Raw genomic sequence first — 27,892 nt, forward strand, 5'->3', positions numbered from 1 at the left:
TAAAACACCATCTATTACCGTAGCAGATAGTCGCAGACCCGCACGTGTGTGGGTAAATACACTTACAATTTTAACTAAAACATATGATCATGGATCGACAAGGCTTCGTTCAAGACATAGAGTTTGCTTTATTGAAAGGGGTAACACCCATGATAGACAGTTCTGATTTCGAAAGAGGTACGAAAGTACAAATTGTTCAAATATTGTAATTTCACGTAAATGTATCTGATGAATCATACTAGACTAGTACTAATACTAGTAGTACATGTAAGCTAGTAGTATATTTGTCAAATTGAATTAGTTTGACATATTTCTGGGTTTTTTATCAGCAAACAACACAAAATTGTTTGTCTTTGCTCATTTTAATTTGTATACTTTCAGAGGCTAATGCAAGAGAACTTCTGAAATATGCATCCGAAGGCCAATTTGAGCAGGCATTATCATCAATATTGCCCAGGTGTATTCTCAGTGATATCAAAAATACAACTCCAGTGGACCAGATAGTTGACATAATTCAAACATGTGTGAAGTCATATGTGTCATCAGGAGGGTCAGAATCATGGAGGTAGGCAGCTTAAAAATGTGAACCAGATGATCAGATGTAAAAACATGTTCTTGAAACATGCTGGAAGATTGTGTTAGAATCATGTTTGACATCGTACACCCGACATGTGCATGTAAATTTATTAAGTCTATTGGTTTGTCATATAGGTCCCAGAAAACATTAAATTGAATTAAATTAAGTGCTGGACATGTTAAACTTTCATTGGTTTAGATGATTGGGATTAACTTGTAGAGTATAATTTTTTAGGATTTAGATACTTAATACAACAGAGAAAAATGTTATTTTCACTTCATATACTTTTTTATTCGGCATATTCAAATTCTTGGCCCAGATAATATTATCTTTAATGTTATTATTTTGAATTTTAACATGTTAATGTGATATTTAATCTTTGTAATCAACCACTTTTCTGTGTTAATAAATATAATTTGACATACCCAGTATTGTATACCAGACAATATATGACAGTATTTTAATTGAGATTTGAGAAATAATATATTTATACTGAACCTTTTTCAGGCAATTAGAGATTTTGTTGGCAGCTATATGCAGTCTCCAGTTGTTTGTTCAGAACAATTGGACTGGTCCTCCAACTAACAAAGACCCAGTGCAGTTTTTGCCTTATGAAGAATCAGAGTTTGAAAAAGTAAGGAATATTTGATGAACAGTCATAGAAAACTGAAAGTCAATTTTCAAAGATATTACTAAAAAATTAACAGATAAAAGGGCACAATTTCTACTCCATAATAATAAGCTAAACTGAAATGCAATTATTTGATATATTCATCTATTTATTTGGTATTTTATCTTCTTGCTTTAGATCAAATATCATGTCCTGGATTCCCTACAAGTAGATGGTGAATCAGCTTACCCACTTGCAAGGTTTCCATTGTATCTGCTCATTGCAAAAACTTTGTTGCAAGATTGCAGAGAGTCCATGTCTGGTTGTATTGTGAGTATACTAAGTGCATGTATATTCTATATGTTTAGTTTGATAGAAATTATGTTAGTCATCTTGTCATATTTGTAAGCTGTCAAATTTGAATTTTAATTTATTGAAGTTTTCATTGCTATTTTCATATTTGGTTGGGAAAATTGAATTTCAATATAAGTGATTAAGAATTAAATTAAAAATTAATAGGTACCTTAGAATTTGACTATAAGTGTACACAGACCAAAGTTTTTGTAGATATCTTAAGAATTTATGATTTGCTTTTCTTAGAGTAATGACTGGTGGCTGTTTAGATGTCTTGTGACGCATCAAAAGTTGCTACAGGAGAGGTCACCCACTCTCAAGACAGCTGTTGTGGACCTCATTGATTCTGGTAAGTTGTAAGCAGTGATTTAGGAAAAGTATTCATATATCATTATGTGGTGATTGATACTAGGTCGTTTTAATTTCACTTGCAATGGTTTTATGTGTTTTATTTTTCAAGAGGTAATTTTGAAGGCAATATTGATGCAAAAGCTAATGCACACTGAAATATGATTGTGTAATATTTATAATAAATTTCCTTCATTAGTCTGCCAACTTTGGATTTTTTTTTTTTTAGTTTCGAAAAATGATACCTTGCTTGAAAATAATGAAAACAGACTTCTCAAGATGCAGTTTTACATGGAAGCACACGCTGCCAGTATGTTCTATTTTGAGAACACCAAAGCTAAACAACTCATTGAAGTGGTTCAAAAAGGATCTGGACTACAAATTGAGTTAACTGGTAAGGTTTTACTTTTTCTGAGACAGGTACATAGGTAGAAAATTGTTGAAAAACAAATCAATATGATATGCCATTTGAAGACTTGCATAATTTCTCTTAGCTTGCAGACAAATGGAACTGACACAACAGATAAACACAAGGTTTCAGTTTGTCCATATTTTTAGAATCCTTGTTGTCATTTTTGAAAAGTTGCCTCCTTATTTTTTATACCCAGGAACTCATTCAGACATGTAAGGTACACACACATTTTTCATTTGAGTCCAAAATGACCCATTAGTTCAAAAATCTGAGGGGAGCCTTAACAAATCATAAAATGTGATGGTATTCTAATAAAATATCAAATTATTCCCATGCAGTCATGTTTGATATTCTGTATCCTCAGGTGCTCTTGGTAAACGCAGCAGATATCAAAAAGAAGACCAAGCCGAGTTGATCCTGAAAGTTTCCAGGCAATCAGAGGCAGGAGATAGCAGAGATAGCGAGAGGGCAGAGGAAACCATGTCTAAGGAGATAGAGACTGGAGGAAATGGAGATCGTGAGAAGGCAAAGGAAACAGCCAGTGCAGCAGAGAGTGGGAAAGAGCCAGAAAAGATAATGCCCAAGGTAATTTACAACTAACACACACAGGCAGCTGACATTTCATGTCTCATTTTAGGCTGCTTAGGTTTGTTCAATAGTATTTTACAGTAGTGTTTAATCAAAAATAATGAAAATAATGATTGAAAATTGAAATTTAAATGATATTATGACAGATTGTAAATAGCCAATTTTCTGAGAAAAAAACATTCTTATGGTGAGACTACAAGTAGATAAGTTTGATAATAGAATGTCAGTGCTTATTTGACTGTTTTACTTTTGCATTCTAGGATATCTGTCTGAATGATGATACATTCCTGAACCATATAGAGTTTACGGATGAAAATAATCCTTTAAATTACAGCGTATCTGCAGTTGAACAAGCTATTGTTTTGAGCGTTTGGTAAGACCTGGGACTGGGATTTGTTGTTTTTTTGTAGTTATAATTATGTGATATGTAATAATTTCAAAAAATGTATAATCATACTGCTTAATAGAATATTTTTATTTTTAGTTTTTATGCTACTTATTATTCATATGAGTATTAATAATAGACAAAATTCTGATAAAATGTTTAGTAGGGGAAACCTTTCTTGTTTTCAGCTTGGACATGCGTTACAATAACCCTGCTCATGAAAGATTAACTGATGTTGCAACCCTAGCTTTTATTCATGTAAGTATTCTTACCTCTTTAAGTCTTTAAAAAAGCTTCCTATGCCAATGCTAATTGTTAACTTCTTGTTATAAATGAATTTTAAAAAATGGGCAAAAGAAAAGAAAAATGGTTTTAAGAAGGCTATATATAGGAATTATCAGAAACATCATAGTGTAAATTAAAAATTGTATGAAATATCGACTCCTTGCATGATATATCTGAGCATGTAAAAGTGTGTTTTATTTGACCAGACACTTCTACACCTTCCCCAAGACTGGTGTGTTCAGACTGTGGCCCTGAATATGAGGTCCCAGTTGGAGAAGGACAGCAGACGTCGAGTGGAGCGATCTATGATGCAGCTTGAGGTATTGCTTGGATATATGCTTAACATTATACTCAAGTACATGATGCATAATTTTTTTTATAAAGAACATGAGAAAGGTAGCATTTATAGAATCATGTTTTAAACATTAGATAGAATACAGTAATTGAAGGATATGAAAATCTTAAAGGTAGCTCTTTGAAAAGGTTTTTTTCATTGTAAATATAGACCTATTTTTGAATGTGGATGATACAGGCATTTGCCAACGTGATTAGTATTCAGTTAAATAATGAACAGAATAATGGGGAATTTACATATCTTTGAGGTAAAGAAAAATGATACGAGTCCCAGTATTAAACTCATTTTCCAATTTTACAGGAATTAGTGAAACAATTTGATCGCCCTGAACCAGATGGCAGAACGAGATTGTCCTTGGTTTACTGTACGAATCTCCCTCCCAAGTGGAAAATACAGGTTTGAGAGAACTTTGCTTCAACTAAGAAACGGACAAATATTTATTCTTCATTACAGTAACATATATACTTCACTCATACAAAGGTCCAGCATATTAAAAGGGGTGGTGCACACACATCAAAGGTATTTTTTTTAATTGGGTGCAATTGCATATTGCTGTGCTAATGTAGGCCTGGGATCTGTCTTTTTTGAAAGGGGCTGTGTCTTCCAATGTCTGTAAGTTATAGTTATCCAAAAAATAATTTTAGCATTTTTTTATTTCTAGGAAGATTTGGGTGATTTCTTTGTGAGTTTGGGTTGTATCAGCAGTGCCATGGAGACCTTTGAGAAAGTAGAAAACTGGGACAAACTGATTGTGTGCTATGTGCAATTGGAAAAGAAAGACAAGGTACAAAGTCATAAGATGAGAAAGAAATGCCTCTTTGGAATTAAAATCTGTAACAGTGGATCTCATTGATTGCCACAGACTTTTGTTTTACTAAGTATTTTTTTTCTACTCAAAGTCTTCAGACAAATAAAAAGCAAGAATTTTCCATATCTGAAGATTCAGCACGCTCATTCAGAGAAGCAGCAGAGGTCATCTTTGTTGATGGTTTTTAAATCTGCATTTGCAATATCTCTTGTAGCATGTTAAAAAATAGTGTTTTAAAAATTCCGGGTGAGTTGAAATGATTGTATTTTAGTCTCAAATGTTGAAAGACAGTATTTTTCTATCCTGCACTCTGCTGGATTATAACAAGTAAATCTTTTTGAATGCCAGTACTGTATTTTACACCTTTGTTTTACAGGCGGAGAAAGTGATTCGTGAAAGGCTGGCAGTTAAGGAAACTCCAGACTTGTGGTGCTACCTGGGAGATGTTCTACAGGATGAACAATATTATAACAAAGCATGGGAATTGTCTAATCACAGGTTTGCTTTTTAATGATTGGAATAGATATGATGCTTATATTAAACCTGGCAGGTATGCTTGGAGAATTGTGCATTTGAAAAGTATATGTTTGACTTAGGAAATCTTTAAAATTTTTGAAAAAAGTTTCAGAAAAATTGAAAATGTTGTTATCAAGTAGCATGTTGTTTCTTTCTTTATTTACAAATTGCATATGTTGATGCTGCCCAATATTCATTATGAAATAGCATTGTACCTCGTCTCTAGCCCACATCTACTCTACTGTTTTAGAAGTGGCAGATCACAGAAGTTGCTTGGGTTCTTGTACCTGAGGACAGGGAAATACAAAGAGTGCATTGAATGCTTTGAGAAATCTTTGAGCATAAATTATCTGCAGGTAAGCATGTTTTAAGTTAGGTGATGTCACAAGTGAGAACAGTTTGATAAGTTAGGGAGGTTATGTATTTGAATGAATTCAAAAGGGTTAAAATGAGTTGATAAAGGTTAGGCTTGCTTTAGTGATTTGCAGTTGGCACACATATATTGAAAAATTCTGAAGTAAGTAGTTTTCAAATCTGTCTGAAAATTTTTTATCCTCAGTGTGGAACACAGTTTAGCTTATGTTTTGTGAAGATGATTACATTGTCATGTGCAATAAAGTTTTAATTCAAGAGTGGAACCAGTGTTAGAAATTAAGGCTGGACCGTCTGCCCGGGTTAGACAACTTTCAGAATGGTCCAAGAAGTTTTCCCTACTGGCAGACATTCTGTCCAGTTACTTCCTTCGGTCCAGCAACTAATTTTCCTAAGAGGCAAACACTTAGTGGAACCATTTTGAAAATTTAGTTTTTGACTTGTCTGTTAGTAGATGATTACTATCACTGTAAGGCCATTGTGTCCTACTATCAGGAAACTTGGCTGGCCAGTGGCAGTTCACCCAAGTGATGAGGTAGCCATCTGTTGCCGAGGCAGATTGAGGCCGTCTTCTGGGTCTTCCGGAAGAGGGTCAGATTTTCCTGTTTGCATTGAGGGATATCTATTTTTTCTGTCGAAAGACAGTCAAAAATGGAGGATAGATCAACAAAAATAATTTGGAAGACTGTAAGAAAATATCTCTGGATCTGCCCCTGTATTGGCTGACATAGTCTAGAAACAAAGAACTTGTGGCTGTGTTATCTCAACTGGATGTCTGACAGCCACATGAACTTTATTATAATGAATCATGGTCATTTGGTAGTGCTAGTTATCGTGAATGAGAATTCCCAGCTCCATACGTGCTGCAGCTTAGGTTGTATTCTCTCCAGAGAAATGAGAGGGATTCAGGATTGAAAAGATCCATCGTTACCAGCCACATATGGCATTACAAGTAATGAGCAGGTTAAAAAAATGTGTGTGTGTGTGTGCGCGTGCATGCGCTGTTATATATAATTTCTATGTATTTATCCTTGGGTTGCCGGATTATTTAACAACAACGACAACAACGATAATAATAAAATAAACTATTTATGTTTTTTTCTGTTCAGATCCCAGTGTGGTACTCCTGTGGCTGTGCTTGTTTATTGGTGCAAGATTTCAAGAAAGCTGCCAATGCATTCAGGAATTGTGTTACATTGGAAAGTGATGTAAGAATCTTATGCTCCAGTCAAATAGTTAGGTCTACATGAGGTGCTGTAGAAGATGATTCTTAAACACTTCTTTTTTATTACACAACTAAGATTTTATTATTTATGGTTAGGGCAGAAAAAAGAATTGTGGTAATATTAAAGGTTTTTAGAATTGAGATTAACAAACATCAGTGCTCACATAACTAAGTGCTTTGATAGTAGTTACAGATTTCTGCATATTTACTTTTTCTTCATTGCAGAATTTTGAAGCTTGGAATAACCTTTCACTTGCATACATTCGATCAGGTCAAAAGTAAGTTCTTTTTTTTTTTACTGTCTGAGCATGTCAATATACTTCAAATGGCTTCAAATGACATGATTGATTTTTATTTGGCTTAATTAGAATTGTGTTTTAGAATCATTTTTAATGTTAAAAAGTAATTTGGAGTAATATTTGCTTTCAGGTACACCCCTCTTGTCTATTACCTTGAACCAAGTCACCATGCAATATTTTGTAATCAGTATTTTAAACAAAACTATTTTGAAAAATGTAACAGACATTTTTTGCGAGAAAATGCTGTAAATTTTTTTCAGAGAAAGAGCATTCAGGACACTCCAAGAAGCAGTAAAATGTGACTATAATAACTGGAGGATATGGGAGAACATATTAATAGTAAGTAACATGTGTGTGAATGTGTGTGTGTGTTCTATTTTCTATTTATTTATTTTTTAGTCGGTATTATTTGATATTAAATGTTTTACATCTATTTGAAAATAACTATTTTTTAAATCAGTTTCCACAGAAACTGGTATATTGGTTTGCATAAGTCCTATGAACTGAACTCACATAAATTATTTTATTTTTACACATCAATTTCTTGACAATTGAATATGTATTCATGTGACTGAATGCTCTTTCCAGACAGCTGCAGATGTTGGTGAATTCACACATCTTATAAGAGCATACCACAGACTTCTGGATATCAGAGATAAACATGAAGATCCCTTGGTAAATGGCATTCTATGAACATTCTTCTGACAAATTTTATGGTTGGAAATTCTTTTTAGGTTATATATAAAAACAGTTTGATGTTTTCACAATCTTTTTGTCAGATTCTAGAAGTTTGGTTCCAAGTTGAACTGTATCCTCTGTTAAATAATATATGAACTGGTATTTATGTTTTCATTGTTCTTTTTGATAGGTTTTAGAGATTTTAGTGAAAGCCATCAACCAGGACCTTTCGGATGCCCAAGACAAGCCAGCCTCCAAACTAAGACCCAAGGCCCTGGAACTGTTTGGAAGGATTACTTCCAAGGTAAAATAAATGAGAGGTTTATATAATATACCTGATGAATATTGCAATGGAAACACACCAGGCTTTATAAGATAAAATTCAGGGATGAAAAAACAGGCTGTAAAGCACCAGTACTATATACAGCAGTAACCAGTAAACTTATACGAGATTTTTTGTATATTTGTAACTATGTTTGTGTGATAATATTTTTAGTATCTATGTAGAATATATCAATAGCTTTTGGTAGACATAAAAAATTTAAACATTAAATGTTAAGTTCAGAAGTACATTTTGATCATCAGCACACTAAGTTTTTTAGAAAAAACATATCTTAATATATCTTCTTACTTCCATTAATTTTATTAAGGTGACAAACAGTGCCTCCATCTGGTACTCCTACAGTGAACTAGTTAAAGGACAGGAGAACTTGTCTCTTGAAGATGAGGAAAAAGCTCTACAACACCTCCAGAAGTCTCACAGGTGTCTGACACTGGTGGCAAACTGGGAGAAAGAGGTCTCCAAGTGTGAGAAAATCTGCAAGAGGTCAATTCAGTTAGCAGAAGGTGATTGATATATTTTATTTTTGTGTCACTTTCTGTCTGAAATAACGTTTTTTTTTTTTTAATAAACCAAGAGATAAAGTATACTGAAAAGTTGAATAAATAGGTTTTATGATAGATTTTCCACTTTAAAAAATACATAATATAAATCTTTTTCAGACATCCTACACTTTTATGCAAAAAAGCAAAAAAAAAAAAAAAAAAAAAAAAAAAAAAAAAGAAATAAAAAGCTTATTCTTTAAGACATGTCATCTATTTTTCCAGCATACACAAGTTACTGTGAGAAGTGTGGGAATACAGCCACAGCCATACAGACAGCCTCTGCCTGCAAGCTGATGCTCAGAGGAGTTCTCTCAAAGATCAAGGTAGGGCATTTTATTCAGCACTATTTTAGACATATACATTTACTTTGCTATAAAGATCGTTTCTGTTGGCCAAAGAAGGTAAATTCCTTTTTGCATTTTATCATCTATTTTGTAAAAAAAAAAAGAAAAAAATTTCATAGTTTCATCAGGCTTATGTCAGAGGTTGTTTCTCTTTTAAAGATTTTCTCTATTAAGGTGGATGGGCAGGATTATTAATCCAATATAAAAACTACAACTGCAACTTTTTTTTTTTGAATATGATGTTACATTGCAAGTTATTAATATTAGCCAGATCATGTCCATAAAGTGATGTTCATATGGACATTTCCCCAAATTCAATTTTAACAATTAGGGTATAAAGTTCTCTCTGAAATTTGAGCTGAGCTACATGGTAACTTTTTTTTTCAGCAAAAGCAGTCAACATCTGCTGAGAGTGTGGTGCCTGAACTTCAAGAAGACTACAACAAATTGGAGGAACACTTGCAGGAGACAGAACAGTTGCTAACAAGATTAAAATCCTCATCTTGACTTTCTGGAATTTCAAACTTTTCGTTCATTTAAAGTCATTGCTGGTCTAGATACTGGACAACAACCCTGAACTAAAAGCAGGAAGACGACTTTCACTAGTCTCTTTGTGTGGTGCAATCAACACTATAATGTGAGACATTGCGTATCTATCTTAAAACACTTTTCTACAATGGGTCAAGTCTTAAATTTACAACAAACATGTCCACTAATATTAAATGTAAGCAGCAAAAGAGGAGTCTGAATAATTGAGGAAACTTATTTGATATCTTTGGAGCAAATACACGTCTTACATAAATTTTTTTACACGTTATAAATATAATATGATTGTAAATTTCAGATCATACTGTTATAAGCACTTGACAACACAATTTATTGTTGGAATATTTTATAGCAAAAATAATGGAGACATATTACATGTGCACAATTGTGTTATACAGTGTGAAAAACATCAACAAATTGATTATGACCGTTAATCAAATGAAAGGGGAAGCACCATCAAGTTGCCAAGCTCACAAGACTGAGTCAACCAACATTATTCTTAGAAATACTCACTGATGTAATTATAGCCCACTTACCATTAATCCCTCAAATAAAAAAAAATGTAAATTTATTTTTGCAAAAGATCAAAGGTACACCCCGGTTGTGTACTGATGAATTTTAATGAAAACTTTGTAGTCATCAGAATTGTGTAGAGTAAGTGTCTCTCATATTGTACTCCTGCCCCAACATTAATTACAGCAAAAAATTGAAAGACCTCAAATTGTGTTCAGTGACCACAATGTAAAGAGGGTTGAATCTTGAAACAGAAACTCAATTAAAAGACTTCTTTTACAAAATAAAAGACAAAACATTGCTGGTACACATTCACTACATTGCATTGATTAAAAAAATGAAAATGGCTCATTAAATGACATCCTTACAGTACTGAAATGATTAGACTAGATATCCTGTATGATGTGATGATATTTGTGCACCGTTTACACAAACAACAACAATCTCCACCTTAATGAATCTAGTTGAAATCTCTGGCATATTTGTCACATTAACAATCACTTCGATATCTTATCCTTTGAAAATAAGTCCTACTTGGTCTTTCCTTTTTTAATCTGAAATAGAAAATTGAAAATTTTAAAATTTAATATTAACTGAAAACTTTTTATTGAGCATAGCATTGGTATAAAAGCAAAAAAAGAAAAAGAAAAAAAAAGCCTGTTCTCCAAAATTCTGAATGGCTTTTTTGTTCCTTTGTTTGGCCTATCTTTGTAAAAAAAAAAATGGAATCGAGCAACTATCACACCAAAGTCTTTTTCATAAAAATTACAATCCTCATTAAATCAAGCGTACACCTTTGTATTATGATAATAGTCCCGACATGTGTGGTGTCAATTTTAGGAGATGGAATTGTATAATTGTACTGTTACCTTAGCACCTAACCGTGCTTTGTATTCTTCAATCTCATCCTGCTGTTGCATCAGCCTTTCATTCATAGCTGCCAAGTGATCGCTCATAGTGCTTAACTGGCTTTCATAGTTTTTGGTTGTAGTTTGCAGTTCATCCTGACAAAGATATTTTATAGAATTCACAATTTCAATATTTATGTTCTTAAATCTGTTGCTGTTACATAAATAACAAGGCAGCAAAGCTGTCAAATGTACAGACAAAAAACAGGAAATAACGATGCACAAAATAGGCTACTGTCAATTCTGATGCAAAATTTTAATGACTGAATCTGACAAACTGCAATGATATGAGTTTATTTCCATTTTTGAAACTTTATTACACAATACACGATAACAAGTTTACCATCATTTTTACATAATCAACTAATAATGTTGTAAAGATGCAGGAAATGCCAAACAAACACTTTTACGTATCTTATTAATTAAATAATGAAACTGTTAACATGCCTAAGAAATGAATCTGAGGAAATGTGAAACAAGACAGCACTGTTCTGACATGGGTTTATTTCCGTTTTTAACACTTTTTTAACATAAAACAAAATAAACATTTTACTGCCATTTTTTTATGACCAACTAAGAAAATTGATGAGATGAGAAAAGTATCAATAGAACAGTGTTAAATGTCCAATTTCCTCCATTCTGAGATTCTGAACATAGTGGATGATTGAATCTGACAAACTGCAATGATATGAGTTTATTTCCGTTTTTGACACTTGATTACACAATACATGATAACAAGTTTACCATCATTTTTATATAATCAACTAACAATGTTGTAAAGATGCAGGAAATGTCAAACAAACACTTTTACGTATCTTATTACTTAAATAATAAGGCTTTTAAGATGCCTAAGAATTAAATCTGAGGAAATCTGAGGAAATGTGAAAAAACAGCATAACTTCTAAAATAATGCCCCGATTATGCTGATTTTCGAACTCAACCTGCGTTTTAGTAAGACTGACCATTCCTGTGAGTTTAATGACAATTGGGCTTTCTGTTTTTCTTATATTGTGTTTACGGTGTTGCATATATGCTGAACAATGAAAAAACCGCATAACTACTAAAATAGTGGCCAGATCATGCTGATTTTCGAACTTGACCTGCGTTTTAGTAAGATTGATTACTCCTGTGAGTTTCGTGACAACAAGCCTAACGGTTTTCCTTGAAATGTGTTTACAAGGTTGCATATATGCTGAAAAGTGAAAAAACAGCATAACTTCTACAATAATGGCCCGATCATGCTGATTTTCGAACTTGACCTGCATTTTATGAATATTCATCAGCTCTGTAAATATAAAGCCAAAAAGTGAAACTGCCTTCCACTTATCGTGTTTACAAGGAAAGTGCACGGCGACGGCATCGGCATCGGCATCGCCATCGGCATCGGCATCGCCATCGGCATCGGCGACGACAGACGCAGGTGATGGCAATATGTACAGACACATCTGTGTCTGTACATAAAAATGGATCATTAACATAACCCTTGTTGTATTATATGTGCGAGTGCTATGCTATCATGTATTGGTAAACAAATGTTTCCATAATTTATTAACCAAAGATTTTTTTAAATCTTGTCACAGCACTGGGTGGCAGGGAGAAATATTAAAATTCATGCAAGTTTAAGAGTGGTAACAGATTATAAATTTCTTAACTTTTCTAGGCACTTGAAAATGTTACCTTGAGTTGTGTGACAGACTGATTTGCAGTCCTTATTTCTTCCTGAGTTTTTACTTTCGCCTTCTCTGCCAATGATAATCTTTTGTGTAGCGCTTTACACTGTAAATGAAACCATCCATACAAAATACATGTCATCATTTTTAATACACCACTTCCATGTAAATATACAATCAGCATGAGCTGAAATTAATAACCAACTGAAAAACTAGAGGATCAGAGAGGCGATACCGCCTCCGAATATTGTACCACCAGCTGGAGCAAGCGCATTCGTATAGACCCCCACATACACAAAATAAGGGGTGCAGCCACCAGTCTTGTGCTTGACAAGCTGTAAAAATGCAATCAACAAGAATTTTCAAAATATGCAAAAAATATATATAACTAAAAATGGTGCAATCAAAGTTAAGTTCATTGTAAGGTAGGTCAAAGGTCAATTTCAAGGTCACAGTAAATTGCCAGTAAATGACTTCCTATCCAACTTCAATAGTAACTATGGACCTATCTCTGCCAGTTTTGGAGATAAAAGGGAAGCAAAATTTGCAAAGTTCAGTTCATGGTGAAAAGTAGGTCAAAGGTCAATTTCAAGGTCACAGTAAGATTGCCAGTATATGACTTCCTATTCAACTTCAATAGTAACTATGGACCTATCTCTGCCAGTTTTGGAGATAAAAGGGAAGCAAAATTTGCAAAGTTCAGTTCATGGTGAAAAGTAGGTCAAAGGTCAATTTCAAGGTCACATTTAGATTGCCAGTATATGACTTCCTATTCAACTTCAATAGTAACTATGGACCTATCTCTGCCAGTTTTGGAGATAAAAGGGAAGCAAAATTTGCAAAGTTCAGTTCATGGTGAAAAGAAGGTCAAAGGTCAATTTCAAGGTCACAGTAAAATTGCCAGTATATGACTTCCTATGCAAGTTCAATAGTAACTATGGACCTATCTCTGCCAGTTTTGGAGATAAAAGGGAAGCAAATTTTGCAAAGTTCAGTTCAAGGTGAAAAGTAGGTCAAAGGTCAATTTCAAGGTCACAGTAAAATTGCCAGTATATGACTTCCTATTCAAGTTCAATAGTAACTATGGACCTATCTCTGCCAGTTTTGGAGATAAAAGGGAAGCAAAATTTGCAAAGTTCAGTTCATGGTGATAAGTAGGTCAAAGGTCAATTTCAAGGTCACAGTAAGATTGCCAGTATATGACTTCCTATTCAACTTCAATAGTAACTATGGACCTATCTCTGCCAGTTTTGGAGATAAAAGGGAAGCAAAATTTGCAAAGTTCAGTTCATGGTGAAAAGTAGGTCAAAGGTCAATTTCAAGGTCACATTTAGATTGCCAGTATATGACTTCCTATTCAAGTTCAATAGTAACTATGGACCTATCTCTGCCAGTTTTGGAGATAAAAGGGAAGCAAAATTTGCAAAGTTCAGTTCATGGTGATAAGTAGGTCAAAGGTCAATTTCAAGGTCACAGTAAGATTGCCAGTATATGACTTCCTATTCAACTTCAATAGTAACTATGGACCTATCTCTGCCAGTTTTGGAGATAAAAGGGAAGCAAAATTTGCAAAGTTCAGTTCATGGTGAAAAGTAGGTCAAAGGTCAATGTCAAGGTCACAGTAAGATTGCCAGTATATGACTTCCTATTCAACTTCAATAGTAACTATGGACCTATCTCTGCCAGTTTTGGAGATATAAGGGACTAAATGTTATAATTTTGGAGTTACCATAATGTGCCATAAATTTCCTACAGAAAAAATTAATTAAAATAAAGAAAAGGTCATTTTGGTCAAAGTTCTTGAAATGGGAGGTTCTCTGAAGTTGCAGAAGTTTAAATTTGATAAAATAATGTCATTTTTGACCACAAGTTGTCTGCTTTGCCAAGCATTATGTTTTATTTTTCCGGAGTTCAAAATTTATTATCCATTACCGTACTGCACATTTTTACGGAAGCCGACTGGTGCCATATGTTGAAAAAAAAAATGATCTCGAAATTTCGAGATAGCATTTTTTTTGTTCAAATTTCAAAATACTATCTCGAAATTTCGAGATAAATTTTTTTGCTCAAATATCAAAATGCTATCTCGAAATTTCGAGATAATTTTTTTTTTGTTCAAATTTCAAAATGCTATCTCGAAATTTCGAGATAAAAATTTTTTTTGTTCAAATTTCAAAATAGTATCTCGAAATTTCGAGATAATTTTTTTTTCTACATATGGCACCAGTCGGCTTCCGTACATTTTCCTTTCACCACCAATATGTACTTTCTGATACAGCGTAACTCGAAAACCGTATGGAATACAAAAAAACCGAGACCACCTCCAGTGTTGGGCTTTACATGCTCTACAAAATGCAAAAAAGAATGGGTCTCTAGCATTAACGGTTCCCGAATTAGAGACAGTTTTCAGTTTCGGTATCTTATGGCCGCTACTCCTGTGAAAATGCACCGATTGACCCCAAATTCACGGAGATGAAAGATGACCTGAAGGGTAACACTTTCCAATAATATTATTGGTTAAGTCTGTGTGGCGTCTGAATAACAGGGCAAAAAAATTTTTTTTCGTAAAAAATTTCATTTTTTTGAAAATTTTGACCCATTTGACCTTGAAGTAAAGGTCAAAGGTCAAATCCGAGGGTATATTTGAAATCTACACATATGACTTTTGGAAAGCCGTCTATAGAAATTTTTCCCGTAACTCCTTCTGTAGGGTAGATAATTAGCATTTAATTTTGCCATTTTTAGACAAGGGTGCATTGCAATGAGTGCCACACCCAGACCCCAATACCGACAAAGCCCAAATTTTACGTGGAACGAGTTGAGATTATAGGTGACCTAAATCCATGAGATGGGTACGGGGGCCCTTACCGTCTAGGAGGAGAAGCGGTAACGGTAACATGGCGGCGGAGCCGGCGGAACGGACCGGACGGGACCGAAACCATGTGTACCGCCAGCGCTAACGCTGGTGGTAAATTTTTTTGTTCAAATTTCAAAATAGTATCTCGAAATTTCGAGATAATTTTTTTTTCTACATATGGCACCAGTGGGCTTCCGTACATTTTCCTTTCACCACCAATATGTACTTTTTGATACAGCGTAACTCGAAAACCGTATGGAATACAAAAAAACCGAGACCACCTCCAGTGTTGGGCTTTACATGCTCTACAAAATGCAAAAAAGAATGGGTCTCTAGCATTAACGGTTCCCGAATTAGAGACAGTTTTCAGTTTCGGTATCTTATGGCCGCTACTCCTGTGAAAATGCACCGATTGACCCCAAATTCACGGAGATGAAAGATGACCTGAAGGGTAACACTTTCCAATAATATTATTGGTTAAGTCTGTGTGGTGTCTGAATAACAGGGCAAAAAATTTTTTTTTCGTAAAAAATTTCATTTTTTTGAAAATTTTGGCCCATTTGACCTTGAAGTAAAGGTCAAAGGTCAAATCCGAGGGTATATTTGAAATCTACACATATGACTTTTGGAAAGCCGTCTGTAGAAATTTTTCCCGTAACTCCTTCCGTAGGGTAGATAATTAGCATTTAATTTTGCCATTTTTGGACAAGGGTGCATTGCAATGAGTGCCACACCCAGACCCCAATACCGACAAAGCCCAAATTTTACGTGGAACGAGTTGAGATTATAGGTGACCTAAATCCATGAGATGGGTATGGGGGGCCTTACCGTCTAGGAGGAGAAGCGGTAACGGTAGCCGTCCGGCGGAGCCGGCGGAGCCGGCGGAGCCGGCGGAGCCGGCGGAACGATCCGGACGAGACCGAAACCATGTGTACCGCCAGCGCTAACGCTGGTGGTACAATTATTACACATTATGGAGATGGATCATTAGTTTTTACAACCTCTACATAATTTACATAAGTTACATCAAGTGAAAAGTATTGAAAGGTTTCTAGTGGAGCTTTTCTTCACACTGCGATGAACACTTCAAACAAGACTGCAGTTGCAGTAGATGGAAAAGCTTACAATAACATTACGGCCAAATTTCGAACATTATACTTGAGCTTGTTCTAACTTGAATTTGAGTTTGTTTGTTTTAACTGGCATGACCTATTACTTAAATCAGCTTAGATCGTGGAGACATAAATTACCTTCATCCAGAGTTTACAAAATTAACCTCGTTATTCACTATTGTTAATGCATTACCTCAGCATGGACCTGAACAGCCTTGCTGTCAGCCATCTGGAGCTGGGACGTCAGCTGGTCTATCCTCTGCATGTAGTGCTTCTTAATCAGCTCCTCCCTGGTAGCCTGGTCATCTAAACCACCCTTTGATGTCTCCAGCTGACCAAGCTAAGAATACAGATAGATCTGTTTAACTGATAGACACATGCTTCCCTGCCTCTATAAATATATGTATTTTATGTGTAATTTAGATGATGAAAAGCCATTTTATGCTATCTGATCCACAAATCAATTTACATTTTGGCAAATTTTTTTATCTTCATCACACACACACACACACAAACACATGCGTGCATGCACACACACACATAGTAAAGATTATTTAAACTGTAGGTATAATAATTTTCATAAAGTGAAAATTCATTTCTGATAATGTTCATAATAATATAATAAGTATGCACACCATGCTAGTCTCTATGAACATAGCTGGCTGTGGTGATGCCTGGGGTTGGGGGAGGAGACCCCTGTCCATGTTATCCTCTAGAGAGCCAGCAGATGTGGATGTCCTTGCTAACTGTTTCTCAAGTTCTGCCACTTTCTGAAAATTTTGGAATGAAAAAGCAATGCTAATTCCAAAGGAATAATATTATGGTAACAATGTTTGTTTTTGTATTCGATCACATTTTTTATTATTTGGGCTTGTCTGCACATGTCAAATCAAGCCAGTGCATCCCCAAATATGAAATTATATAACATGTGCATGTGTAAGCATTAAAACAGAAACAGAGAGAATAGCAAAATATGCATATTTGAGTTGAAACAGTCATAATGATTTTTTGTGAACTTATTCAACACAATGAAGATAATATGAAATCAAATGCACAACTCTCTCACCTGCATCTCCTTGTCATACTTCATCTTCATCAGCTGGGACTCCAACATCCAGTGCTCCTTATCTTGTTCTAATTTCTTAGTACGCTCTTGGAAATTTGTGACCTGGTGGAATTAAGTTTTACCATTTACCAATTTCAGTATGCAAATGCCCATTGTCAAGAGAGTGCTGATTTGGCAATTAAAAATGCTTTAAAATATTGAGAGACCTACGGTAAAGTGCCATGAATTTCGAACGGCTCTTGAATTTCGAACGATCTTAAAATCGGCCGTCTGGAGTTTTTTCTGGACCATGAATTTCGGCCAGTAAGCAATTTTGCGCGATCTTGATTTCGTGAATTTCGTACACCTTAAAATCGGCCACCGGGCTATTCTCGCGCTTATAAAGATCTAACAGACGGCAATGTTGCCCTAGCGTACCTTTACCTGAGTACTACGTGTGCGACCCAAGGTGCAAGATAACGATCGGTACAGTTAGTTTAGGACGCTCATCCATTCATTCAGATAACAGGAGAATCTATTAAGAGTTGTACTGTCGGGCTGTTGTTTCTTTACCGCAGTATTCGGTGTGAGATAGCGATCGGTAGTTTTGCTGAGGCGCACAATAGCATTGTTAACAGTAGAGACTTCAGTAATAGAACAAAAGAGCAATATTAAAAGCTGCAATAAAGATTACCATTATTGCTTTCTTGTCTCGCTCAGATCGTTCACGATCTCCCGCTGACGATCTTCCGCTAATGAAGTCACTTGAAATGTACAAATGAAATGTAAAATATTTTTAAAAATTATAAATTCCAATGGGGAGGGATGGAGGGTTAAAAACAATCGAGAACGATCTCCGGCTGACGATCTTCCGCAAACGAAAGCCACTGAACGAGTATGAGCTTTCTCGTTTCACTAGGATTGCGACGCTGACGATACGAAAATTGCGTTCTCGTCTCGCCCTTTGGCTTACGAAGTCTCTTTAACAAATATGAAAAATGCCTCCTGGTCTCTCTCGGATTGCGAACGATCTCTCGCTGAAAATTTGAAATTTTCCTTTGTCAATCAGCTTTGTCAGTTGCCGTGCGTATGAAGGTCCGGAAGGTGTCCCCTTTCACAAATTGGCCTGTAGTTTGCTTAGTGTTTTGTACCGCATGAAGGTCACTCTTGTCACTGCTGTATACGGCGTGGAATGTGTATCTTAAAGTTCATAGAAACATTTTATTGTGTTTTGTAAGCTTTAGGAAGTAGTTTCGTCGTGACTGAATATCAGCGTACACTACAAAGTAGTACCATTCATCTGTGACGCATCATAAAAGCTAGGTACGTCAAATTACTCTAAGAAAATTTCTTACAACGTCCACGGCTTTCCCGACAAGCCAAGACGTCATTAAAAAAAAAAGTTGCAAGCCGTCTAGCCGTCTTTGAAAATATAGGCCGTCCGGTGATGTCAGCGGCCGTCCAAATGACGGCTGGACGGTTCGCTGGGAAAAGCCTTGCTCATAAGGGTATATTTATTTAACTAGGGGCTTACTGACATCACCCAGCTTACATGCGGGTGCATGCCTCCCAAAATTATATTAAAGGATAAAATTGTAATATATCTAAGTTTAATTGTTTGTAAATTTTGTAAAAATTGCCCATGCCACCCCGTTAGTTTGGAGGGTTAAGCTGGATCAAGTCCGTGTCAAAATTCTTTGAAACTTTGCAGGAAAAATCAATCTTCCTTTGTTTCTTGTTTCGCCCGATGATCAGATTTATCTAGTGCGCCCAGGTCTGCTGGAGCAGCTCTTTGAAAATAACACACAGGTAGATTTTTATCTGAGATAAATATCGCGTTCGATACACTCAAGACAAAAGCTACCTGTGAGCTGAAGGGCACTTTACCCTCTAATTAAGAGGTAAAGCAAGTTCCAGCTAGATGGACGATTAAGATCGGACTTCAGATGGTAAGGAGTATTGTTTACCTCAGTTCTGTGAAAGCAGAAGGGTGTCAGAACAATGGTGGATATATAAATTATACAGAGAATTTGTACATTCAGGTGACGTTAACTTATAATCGAAGGGGATTTTCGATAATATTCCTTGAAAAGTACACTAGATTTATAGAGAATAATATCATGGTTGGCCAAATAATTATATACGCACAGTGTATCCGTGCGTATGCCTGGTTACGCCCCTGTCGCAAACCAGCAAACCATATCCTGCTGACTACATGAAAATTGCCTTCTAGCATGGACAAAAAGTCCAAGCTTCTATGCTTGCTCGGATCGCTGACGATCTCTTGCTGACGAATATAGTAACGAAGTCCCTTGAACTAGTGTGGAAATTGGCTTATTGTCGCGCTCAGATCGCTCACTATCTCCCATTGACGATCTTCCAGTCCCTTGAACGAATATAAAAAATTCCTTTTCGGTTTACTCTAGATTACCTATCTCTCGCGTTTGTTTGAAGATGGTTTCAATGACAAAACGTACACGCTTTTCAAATGCGCACATTGACGCAACTATGCGCCAGGAAATCAGTTGCTGCTGCTGGTTAAGATTGGGTTGCCTGAGCAATAAAAAAAAAAAAAAAAAAAAAAAAAAAAAAAAAAAAAAAAACGGCCCTGCACCCCCCCCCCCCCCCAAACCTAGTTTATTTGAGAGCAGACAACAATCAGCGGTCATCTTGGCCGATCTGCGGTCGTAGTAGCCTCCCCGCACGGAGGAGAGGCCGTAGTGCCGAGGCCGGCTTCTGCAGGGAAGGCTACGTATGCGTCGGAGACACCGACCCGCGAACGGCGAGATGAGGACGCATTCGCTCGTAAATCTCCGCCCGACTTTAACGGTAAAGGCAACAAACCTGGTCGCGGAAGACACTTATCGCAGATGAAGGCTACCTGCACCTGCGCCATAGACACTGATCGGCTGTCGTCTTGGTTTCAGTGCACGGAAAGGAGCAACGGTAACACTAAGCTTCCATAGTAAAGGTTATCTGGCCGTGGCAGACACTAATCGTCGGCCGTCTCTCCCTCCGTCCACTCCCGTTCTGAGCGCCAGGATCGTTTTTGAAAAACGACACTAGTTTCTGGCTGCCAGAATCGCTTTTGAAAAACGACACTACTGATAACGATGCTGTTTTGCGGCCCTAGACAACAGTACCGCTCTACCTATGGGCCATACACAGTGATCGGGTGAAAGTACGTGTATACCTTTGGTCGCAATTACCGACACTCACACATCATACATTATGGTAACTCTAAATAGATCGTCGGGAGAAGATAACAGAAGGCCTAGCGACGAACAGACAACTTCCGGTCAAAATTGACAGAATTCCATGAAATTCGAACTTTCAGAAGTTCTAAGCACCTCCATTTCATGAATTTCGGCCAGAACGATCTTTTCCCAAATTTAATTATTTTCTACTGTTCGAAATTCATGGCACATTACCGTAGTTTCCTTTAAACTGAAGACACTTCTTTCATTTTTAATAACATCTATTCTGCATATGTCATCAGAATTTGCGTAGAACACATGAAGTTATTTACCCTTCATCCCCTTCTAATGGCAGAGGTAGTAAACAACTCTTACATGGATCACACAGTTATCTGTGCTCAAGAATGAAGCACTATTAGGATACATTATTCGCATTATGTTTAAAAGAACAAAAGGTACAGTGTCTCTGAATGATTATTCAGAAGTAGACTAAGAATTCACTAACTTGTTGAGCTAGGCTGTCCCTGCTCTCTGTAGAACTAAGCAGGGTTCTTCTGTTTTCAACTGCAACCCTGTATGGTACTGACTCTGGACTTTGCTAGAGAAATTTTAAAAATAAATAGATAAAATCAAATCAAATAAATATATATTCTATTTTGGATCATTACCCTAAATTCTAGGATTTAAAATATATTTGTGTGTTGAGTAATAGTTCAAATCTTCAATATTTTCATCCAACACACAATTACCAAAATCAAACTCAATTATGGAATTATTTTCAAATAGGATTAATCATTTAAAACAACAAAAGCATTTTCCCCTGAACTTAACCAGGAGACAATATATTGGGAGTAGAAGGACAATAATGCAACTAAAACCAGAAAGAAGAAACAGTAAAGCTTTTTTTGTATTTTAAAAAACACCATGATTATAAACTGAAAGTACTGCACACAATAGTCATTCCAAAATGCTTGTGTCTTTTCTACAACCTATTTTATACAAGTCCAATAACATTTAACGCAGTCTGTTAGTTTCCATACCCTATGTAATGAAGCCATGTAGCTAGCAGACTTCTGTCTCAGAGCTCCCACCACAGGGCTGGACTTTGGACCCTCCATGGACTCATTGGTAGATATACTACTACCTCGAGTGCGATAACCTGCTGTAGCACAGAAGAACTCCAGGTTGGTCCGCATGAAGTTGGCAAACTGCAAAAAGAAAAAAATGCTACCGATACCAATATTAAATGTTAGTTACATAATAATATGGAAGAAAACAGACAGAACTAGAAATATAAACTTTTCCAACTAAAAGTTAAATTTTCACCTTTTTTTTTTTTTGTTGGGGGGGGGGGGGGGGTCGAAACAACCCTTATTATCCAATTGCAATTATTATAAAATTTACCATTAGGACACAAAAAGAGAAGGAACATATTACTCACTTTCCCAGCACACTTTTGTAGATGCACCAAAGCAGACATGACACATTCATCTGTGGTCTTCAGTTTAGAAGGGGCAGTGGGCAGCTGGTGTTCTAATGTCACCTTGGCATTGTAAGTAGTAGATAGCTCTGAATGTTAAATATACTTAATTAAAAATCAACTCCATGACTATGACAAACATAGACATACAAAGGAACAAGAAATAAAGAAGTCTAAATGCACAAAAACAAAATATTCCAAATGAAGGCCTAACAAGTGTGAGTATAAAAAATATTGTTAAATTTGTTGTTTGTTTTGCATTTATAAACCATTCACTTTGTTGTGTTACTTTTCTAGATTTTCCCCAAAATAACCCAGTATTGGACATGTGGCAGACAATAACACTCACCTTTCAAAACTGTGTGGAAAAGTTCAAGACCACCTGACAGCTGTTCAAAGAAAATGGCTTGGTTGGTTTTTGGGTGATCACAAGATACTGTGCCTTGAAAGAATAATGAAGACAGTATGGCATTTATTATTATTGCTGAGTATTTTCTATTATCGCAACTTCAATATCTGAAAAACAATTCTTTTCTTGGTTTTTTGTCTTTAAAAAGATCCAAATATATATTTTCATAAATATAATCATATTGTGGATAGCAAATCTTGGAAAAATGTGGCATTTCGCTGCAGCTCAGCTGAAGTACTTCTGCCATCTACTCTATCTTTCAGTGTATTCTTACTTTGCTGAGCAATGACAGCCACATAAGTCTGTATCTTGTTGAGTACTGCACAGAGCTTCTGCACTACAGAGTAAAGTTCCTTATTCTTGGCAGCCAGGGCCTCAGGACAGGAGGATAATGAACACTCCTCTTCCAGGCTGCAGGTAAAAACCAACACTGTATTAAAATCAAACAGTAATATATGCCATATACCTTACATGGACTGGTAGCCAATAACAAAAACAGCACTGTATGCAATGAAGAAAATTGAGTTAAATCACAATGGGCAAATTCAGTACGAGTGTACTAGTACCACTCGGTGTGAAAGGGGGCCTTATTAACAGTGAATTGATATAGAGCATTAGAAGTACCTCAATAACTGGTACGGCATTATCTTATTGCTGTATGCCACAAAGTTTGTAAAATGATGGGCAAATTCTTGGAGACCCATGGCAGTTTCCTGGAAAGAAGTCAATTCAACATTTAAAACTGTACGTCTCAATTACGTACTCAATATCCAGTTTATCAATGTAGGAATTTTTATACATTATTATATGTTACTTGCCTTTTTTCTTAAAGACTTCTTTTCATTAATCAATCTCAGAACATGGAAAATCTCATCACACCAATCTGTCACTAATGGTCCAAACTGGCAGAAGATAGACTTAAAGTCTTCAACTGAGAACTTTTCAAATGTAATCTCATCATTTTTTATTTGATGGTCAACTGCTTGATGACTCTTGAAGTTTTTGACTTGAGAAATTTCAGAAAATGTGCAATAAATTTGTTGCTGATGGTCAAAATAGTCAAGGAGGCAGAGTGAACTTTTTTAACTGTAAACATTATATATGTAGTTTTACCAGAGTTGTCAGGGCATCCTCTTTCAAGCTGTTGTAAAAAGCACTAAATGATTGCTCCACTGGCCTCAAATATTGCATGTTTTCATGTAGATACTGGCAAAACTAAAAGACAATAGATAAAACATGATGAGCATAAAGTTAAAGCTTTTTGCCACATTTTAGCTTTGGGTTATAATCACATAAGGAGAGTGGAGAACATCTGTTTATAATCAGACCTATTATAACATGCTTTATTGATATGGCTTTATAAAATATTCTTTCCTACATGTACATACTTTGAACACACTTGTAAGCTATAATTCTGTAATTGTATTACAATCTATATGTCCATGCTGAAGTTCAAATATGGCCATTCATCAAATTTTCAATCTAGTGTTTATAATGCAACAATGATTATGAATGAACACACACACCTTTTTGTTGACCTCACTGTATGGTTCAATCTGGCCATCTGCAGGGTAAATCTTAGTCCTCTGCTCCACATAAGTGTAATAGTTGGCTAAACCTTGCACTAGGTCTTGGACTAAATTGGTGGCTTGACCACAAAGTTCTTTAGCTTTTAGTTGATGTTTTCTGTCATGTGTTGGTACATTTAAAGCATTCAAATCTCGAAATTCTGGAAGTGGAAAGAAAAAATATTATCCTCTTGTTTAAAGCACTTTTAAATTTTATCTTTAGTTTGAATGGATAACTATGCAAAAAAAGCATTATATTTTGTAAAGATTTAAAGTGAGCCAAATTTTCTATTTTTTCTTTAAACTTCTTTAGTTTTTAGCTGGTGTTTTCTTTCATGTGTTGGTACATTTAAAGCATTAAAATCTTGAAATTCTGGAAGTGGAAAGAAAAAATATTATTATCAAGTATAAAGCATTTTTGAATCTAATCTTTAAAATTTGAATAATAAACTTTGCAAAATATACATTAGATTTTGTAAACATTTAAACTGAGACAAACATTCTAACCATTTTTTCTTTCAACTTACTTGTATCATTAAAAGGTAGTTTATCCCTGATTGTTTTAGTTGCTTGGGTCAATTTACTTGTCAGGTCTGTCTGTATCATCTTGAGTTGCTGCTCCCTACAAAATAATGAATAAAAATGGAATACAAAAGGAAAAATCAACAAATTGTTACCAGTCCTACTATTTGTAAATGCATTAAATGATATATTTGTTGTAAAAATCACTAGAAAAGTTAACCAAAAGAGAAGCTTTACAATGAGAGTTGGCATACATGCAAGAGAGTGTGTGTGTACATGCACATGTGTGATAACCCGTGTGTGTTTGCGGTTGTTGCCTCCCTTACGCTGTTTGAGCTCTCAGTTTGGCTTCCTTTGAAAGTTTCTCCTGTTCATGAAGCTTTATTTCTAACATGGCCTTCTCATTCTGCAGTTTCTCCAGCTGCACCTTGCTGTTCTGCTGCGTGGTCTGAAGCACCTGTTGATGTTGAGCAGACTCCTGTTCAAGCATGGTCAGCCTGTCCTGCAAGTCTGCCACCTTCTGCTTATATTCAAGGTCGGAGTTATAAACCTGGTGGATCAAATACCATATTGCCAGTTCAGGATTGAAAGGATAAAAGCCCTGGCTGCATTAAAAGTGTAAATAATATTTAGCATATACTATTATATTACAGGGCAACCATCTTTACTTGCCCTTCATTGTCACTTCAGTGATGTGTATGTATGCAATAAAGGTTCATCCTCTACCATTGCAAAAGTTCAAACTTTTCTACTTCTACACAATTTGAAAGCTATATACTTTTTTTTGTCCAACACTTTTAACTTTCTGTTTGAACTGTGACTTCATCTACCGCACAGTATAAATTTTATCAGACTGTTCTTTCTCTGTTATTTCACCAACAAATGCAATACATATCACACAACACCTGGACATATTACCTAACAGACAAATGCTAAAAAAAAATACTTTCAAATTCACATCTACAAAATTTAAATTGCAAAAACATAAGATTGCCAAATGTAATTTGTCAAAAATATAACCAAAATGTATGACAAGTAGCTTGAAGCAGCTTATTAATATAGCAATAAGAACCATGCTGTTAATGAACCCAAACTAATGTTTCCAATGGATTTCACTTTCAAAGAAACCTATGCATGTTTACACAGGTTTACTATAAGGTCTACTTGGTAAAAATTGAGGTGCACACTGGACCCTTAGGGCTCTGTTTCACTATAGACTAAAAGTCTTAATTAATACCTGTTTGTGTAGTCTTTCATTTTCCTCTATTTTCTGTTTGAGTTCCTCCCCTATTGCACTACTTCTTGGACTTGTCGACAAAGACACATCATTGTGCTTGTTCTAAAATAAATAACATATTTGTTTTTTATTTCAAATGCATGTAAGGTTTCTGTAAATGGTGTGGTGGTACCTTCAAGCTGTGGTGCTACCCCTTTGTGCATTGTTTCCTTTAATTCCAATTAACGTTTTTTCTTTTTTTTTTTAAATACAGTCATATGATTTGGGGGGATGTCTAAAAATTCTAAATTACAATTTAAGATAAAATGTTTAAATCAACCCACTGGCCTGTGCTTGTAGCATTAAATTTTTACTGGCCTAATATATGCCATATTCTGAAGTTATGTAAAAAAAAAAAAAACTAACTTGATTAAAAGGTCAACTTGTTGGTTTTTCCTTTTTGAAATGTGGAACAAAAGTTTTAGTAATATTCTTTACTGTTGTTTCTATTAGCAGCAGTAATGAACACAAGTTTGGTCAAAATTTTTGCCTGTAAATAATTGTCTAAGTAGTAAATTTTGAGCTGGGCCAATTACACTTTAGATAAACTGGCAATAATTGAATGGAAATGTTTAAAACACTATAAAATATGCCTTTATTGCAGCCTCAGAATGTATAAGATAAAAAAAATAAAAACTACACTGTACATAAGTGATTCTCACTTTTGATTTCTTGTCCTTTGCCTCTGCATCCACCAATTCACTCTGTAAAATCTCTACACGCTTTGTCAGTTGCTGGTTACGAAAGACAAGGCTGTCAATTTCTTGTTCAAATTTGCGAATGCTTTGTTCTTTCTCTTTGATTGCTTCCTAAAAACACAATCATATTAATTACATAATTATTATGGAGACTGTCTTATATACATAAAGTAGTGTTTTTATATCCTTATTTATCACAAACTTTGTTCAACCAAAATCACTAAAAATATACTTTCCTAGAAGGCTTATTTAGTACTAGTAATGAACCACAAATAAAAGATAAAGATATTTAGTAATAAAATGGCACCAAAACACACAAAATGCCAACCTTAAAATGATTTTCTTTGGTCTGCTCATCTAGCACTGCTTTCTTGAGGACAGGTATTTGGGCCCGCAGCTGGAATATTTTTGTGGAAAGATTGCAAATTTATAAAATCAATATTACAGCATTTAAAGTAAAAAAATGTTTTTTAAATATCAAATCTGCTTTGATTGGTTTTCTCTCAAATGTTTTAGTGTACTTGATGGTCCAAATTCTACGGACAGAAGTAACGAAAACACTTAAAATCTTCAGTAAATAAACATCACTTCAGTTTCACTGACCTACACAAAGCAATACAGTGACTCTGATACCGGTCATATAATTAGAGAAAAATAGTATTTGTCTCTTTAACACCTAAAACATTCAGTCATTATACAAAGGCTGGACATCATTAATGAATATCTACAGGAGCACATGTGGATATACCTTAGCGTATTCAGATGCCAGCTTCTGATACTTGGACTGCAAATCCGCTGCCATCACTTTCTATTTGCGGAAGTGGCGGAAGTAGGTGGACGGAAAACTTGCGCATGCCAAATGTATCCGGATGTGCATGTTCATTGGATCTGTGTTACAGCAGTGGTTCTTTCTTGTTTGATGCTTGAATTTGAGGGGTGTACTGGCATTCCGTATTGTTTTAATAGTGCAAGGGGTTAGTCCTTAGCTAATCTTGAGGGTATACTTCTCGCTGAATGTATTAAAGGTATGCATTTTAAAACGAGTTAACG

General features: G+C 35.4%; 3 protein-coding genes across 3 annotated transcripts in view; 2 read left to right on the forward strand and 1 right to left on the reverse strand.

Annotated features, from left to right (window-relative positions):
- On the forward strand, nucleotides 1–9,972 carry LOC106180852 (tetratricopeptide repeat protein 27). Its single transcript, XM_013565010.3, has 22 exons — nucleotides 1–177; nucleotides 382–565; nucleotides 1,085–1,211; nucleotides 1,386–1,517; nucleotides 1,788–1,890; nucleotides 2,119–2,283; nucleotides 2,666–2,886; nucleotides 3,150–3,262; nucleotides 3,463–3,532; nucleotides 3,766–3,879; nucleotides 4,215–4,310; nucleotides 4,576–4,698; nucleotides 5,099–5,220; nucleotides 5,489–5,594; nucleotides 6,720–6,818; nucleotides 7,061–7,113; nucleotides 7,395–7,473; nucleotides 7,723–7,809; nucleotides 8,003–8,116; nucleotides 8,463–8,658; nucleotides 8,920–9,020; nucleotides 9,429–9,972. The coding sequence occupies exons 1-22, from the start codon at nucleotides 84–86 to the stop codon at nucleotides 9,546–9,548; spliced, it is 2,619 nt and encodes an 872-aa protein (XP_013420464.2). The 5' UTR covers nucleotides 1–83; the 3' UTR covers nucleotides 9,549–9,972.
- LOC106174669 (protein phosphatase 1 regulatory subunit 21) lies at nucleotides 9,917–27,750 on the reverse strand. The gene is made up of 20 exons (XM_087005543.1): nucleotides 27,591–27,750; nucleotides 27,171–27,239; nucleotides 26,807–26,953; nucleotides 26,106–26,207; nucleotides 25,195–25,418; nucleotides 24,874–24,968; nucleotides 24,305–24,507; nucleotides 23,892–23,993; nucleotides 23,403–23,491; nucleotides 23,053–23,189; nucleotides 22,719–22,811; nucleotides 22,331–22,458; nucleotides 21,930–22,097; nucleotides 21,395–21,487; nucleotides 17,714–17,815; nucleotides 17,283–17,417; nucleotides 16,841–16,987; nucleotides 12,686–12,784; nucleotides 10,970–11,104; nucleotides 9,917–10,654 (listed from the first exon to the last, which is right to left on the reverse strand). Exons 1-20 carry the CDS (start codon nucleotides 27,642–27,644, stop codon nucleotides 10,631–10,633), a joined length of 2,346 nt encoding a protein of 781 aa, XP_086861669.1. The 5' UTR covers nucleotides 27,645–27,750; the 3' UTR covers nucleotides 9,917–10,630.
- LOC106174670 (uncharacterized) overlaps nucleotides 27,710–27,892 on the forward strand; it is a 2,505-nt gene continuing 2,322 nt past the window's right edge. Inside the window, exon 1 of the mRNA XM_013556330.2 lies at nucleotides 27,710–27,867. The gene's annotated coding sequence lies outside the window, so the exon portion shown is untranslated. The remainder of the gene's footprint in view (nucleotides 27,868–27,892) is intronic.

Source organism: Lingula anatina, chromosome 2 (assembly GCF_051362555.1).
Source record: "Lingula anatina isolate TDL-2025a chromosome 2, LinAna3.0, whole genome shotgun sequence".
Classification (NCBI taxonomy): domain Eukaryota; kingdom Metazoa; phylum Brachiopoda; class Lingulata; order Lingulida; family Lingulidae; genus Lingula; species Lingula anatina.

Excerpts from the sequence above, each read along its gene's own strand:
- LOC106180852 (XM_013565010.3), top strand. The coding sequence starts at position 84 with ATGATCATGGATCGACAAGGCTTCGTTCAAGACATAGAGTTTGCTTTA. Across the intron at positions 2,284-2,665 it reads ACTACAAATTGAGTTAACTG|GTGCTCTTGGTAAACGCAGC; the intron begins GTAAGGTTTTAC and ends CTGTATCCTCAG. Across the intron at positions 9,021-9,428 it reads GAGTTCTCTCAAAGATCAAG|CAAAAGCAGTCAACATCTGC; the intron begins GTAGGGCATTTT and ends TTTTTTTTTCAG.
- LOC106174669 (XM_087005543.1), bottom strand. The coding sequence starts at position 27,644 with ATGGCAGCGGATTTGCAGTCCAAGTATCAGAAGCTGGCATCTGAATAC. Across the intron at positions 17,816-21,394 it reads GGGACAGCCTAGCTCAACAA|GTCACAAATTTCCAAGAGCG; the intron begins GTTAGTGAATTC and ends TAATTCCACCAG. Across the intron at positions 11,105-12,685 it reads AGTCTGTCACACAACTCAAG|GATGAACTGCAAACTACAAC; the intron begins GTAACATTTTCA and ends TATCTTTGTCAG.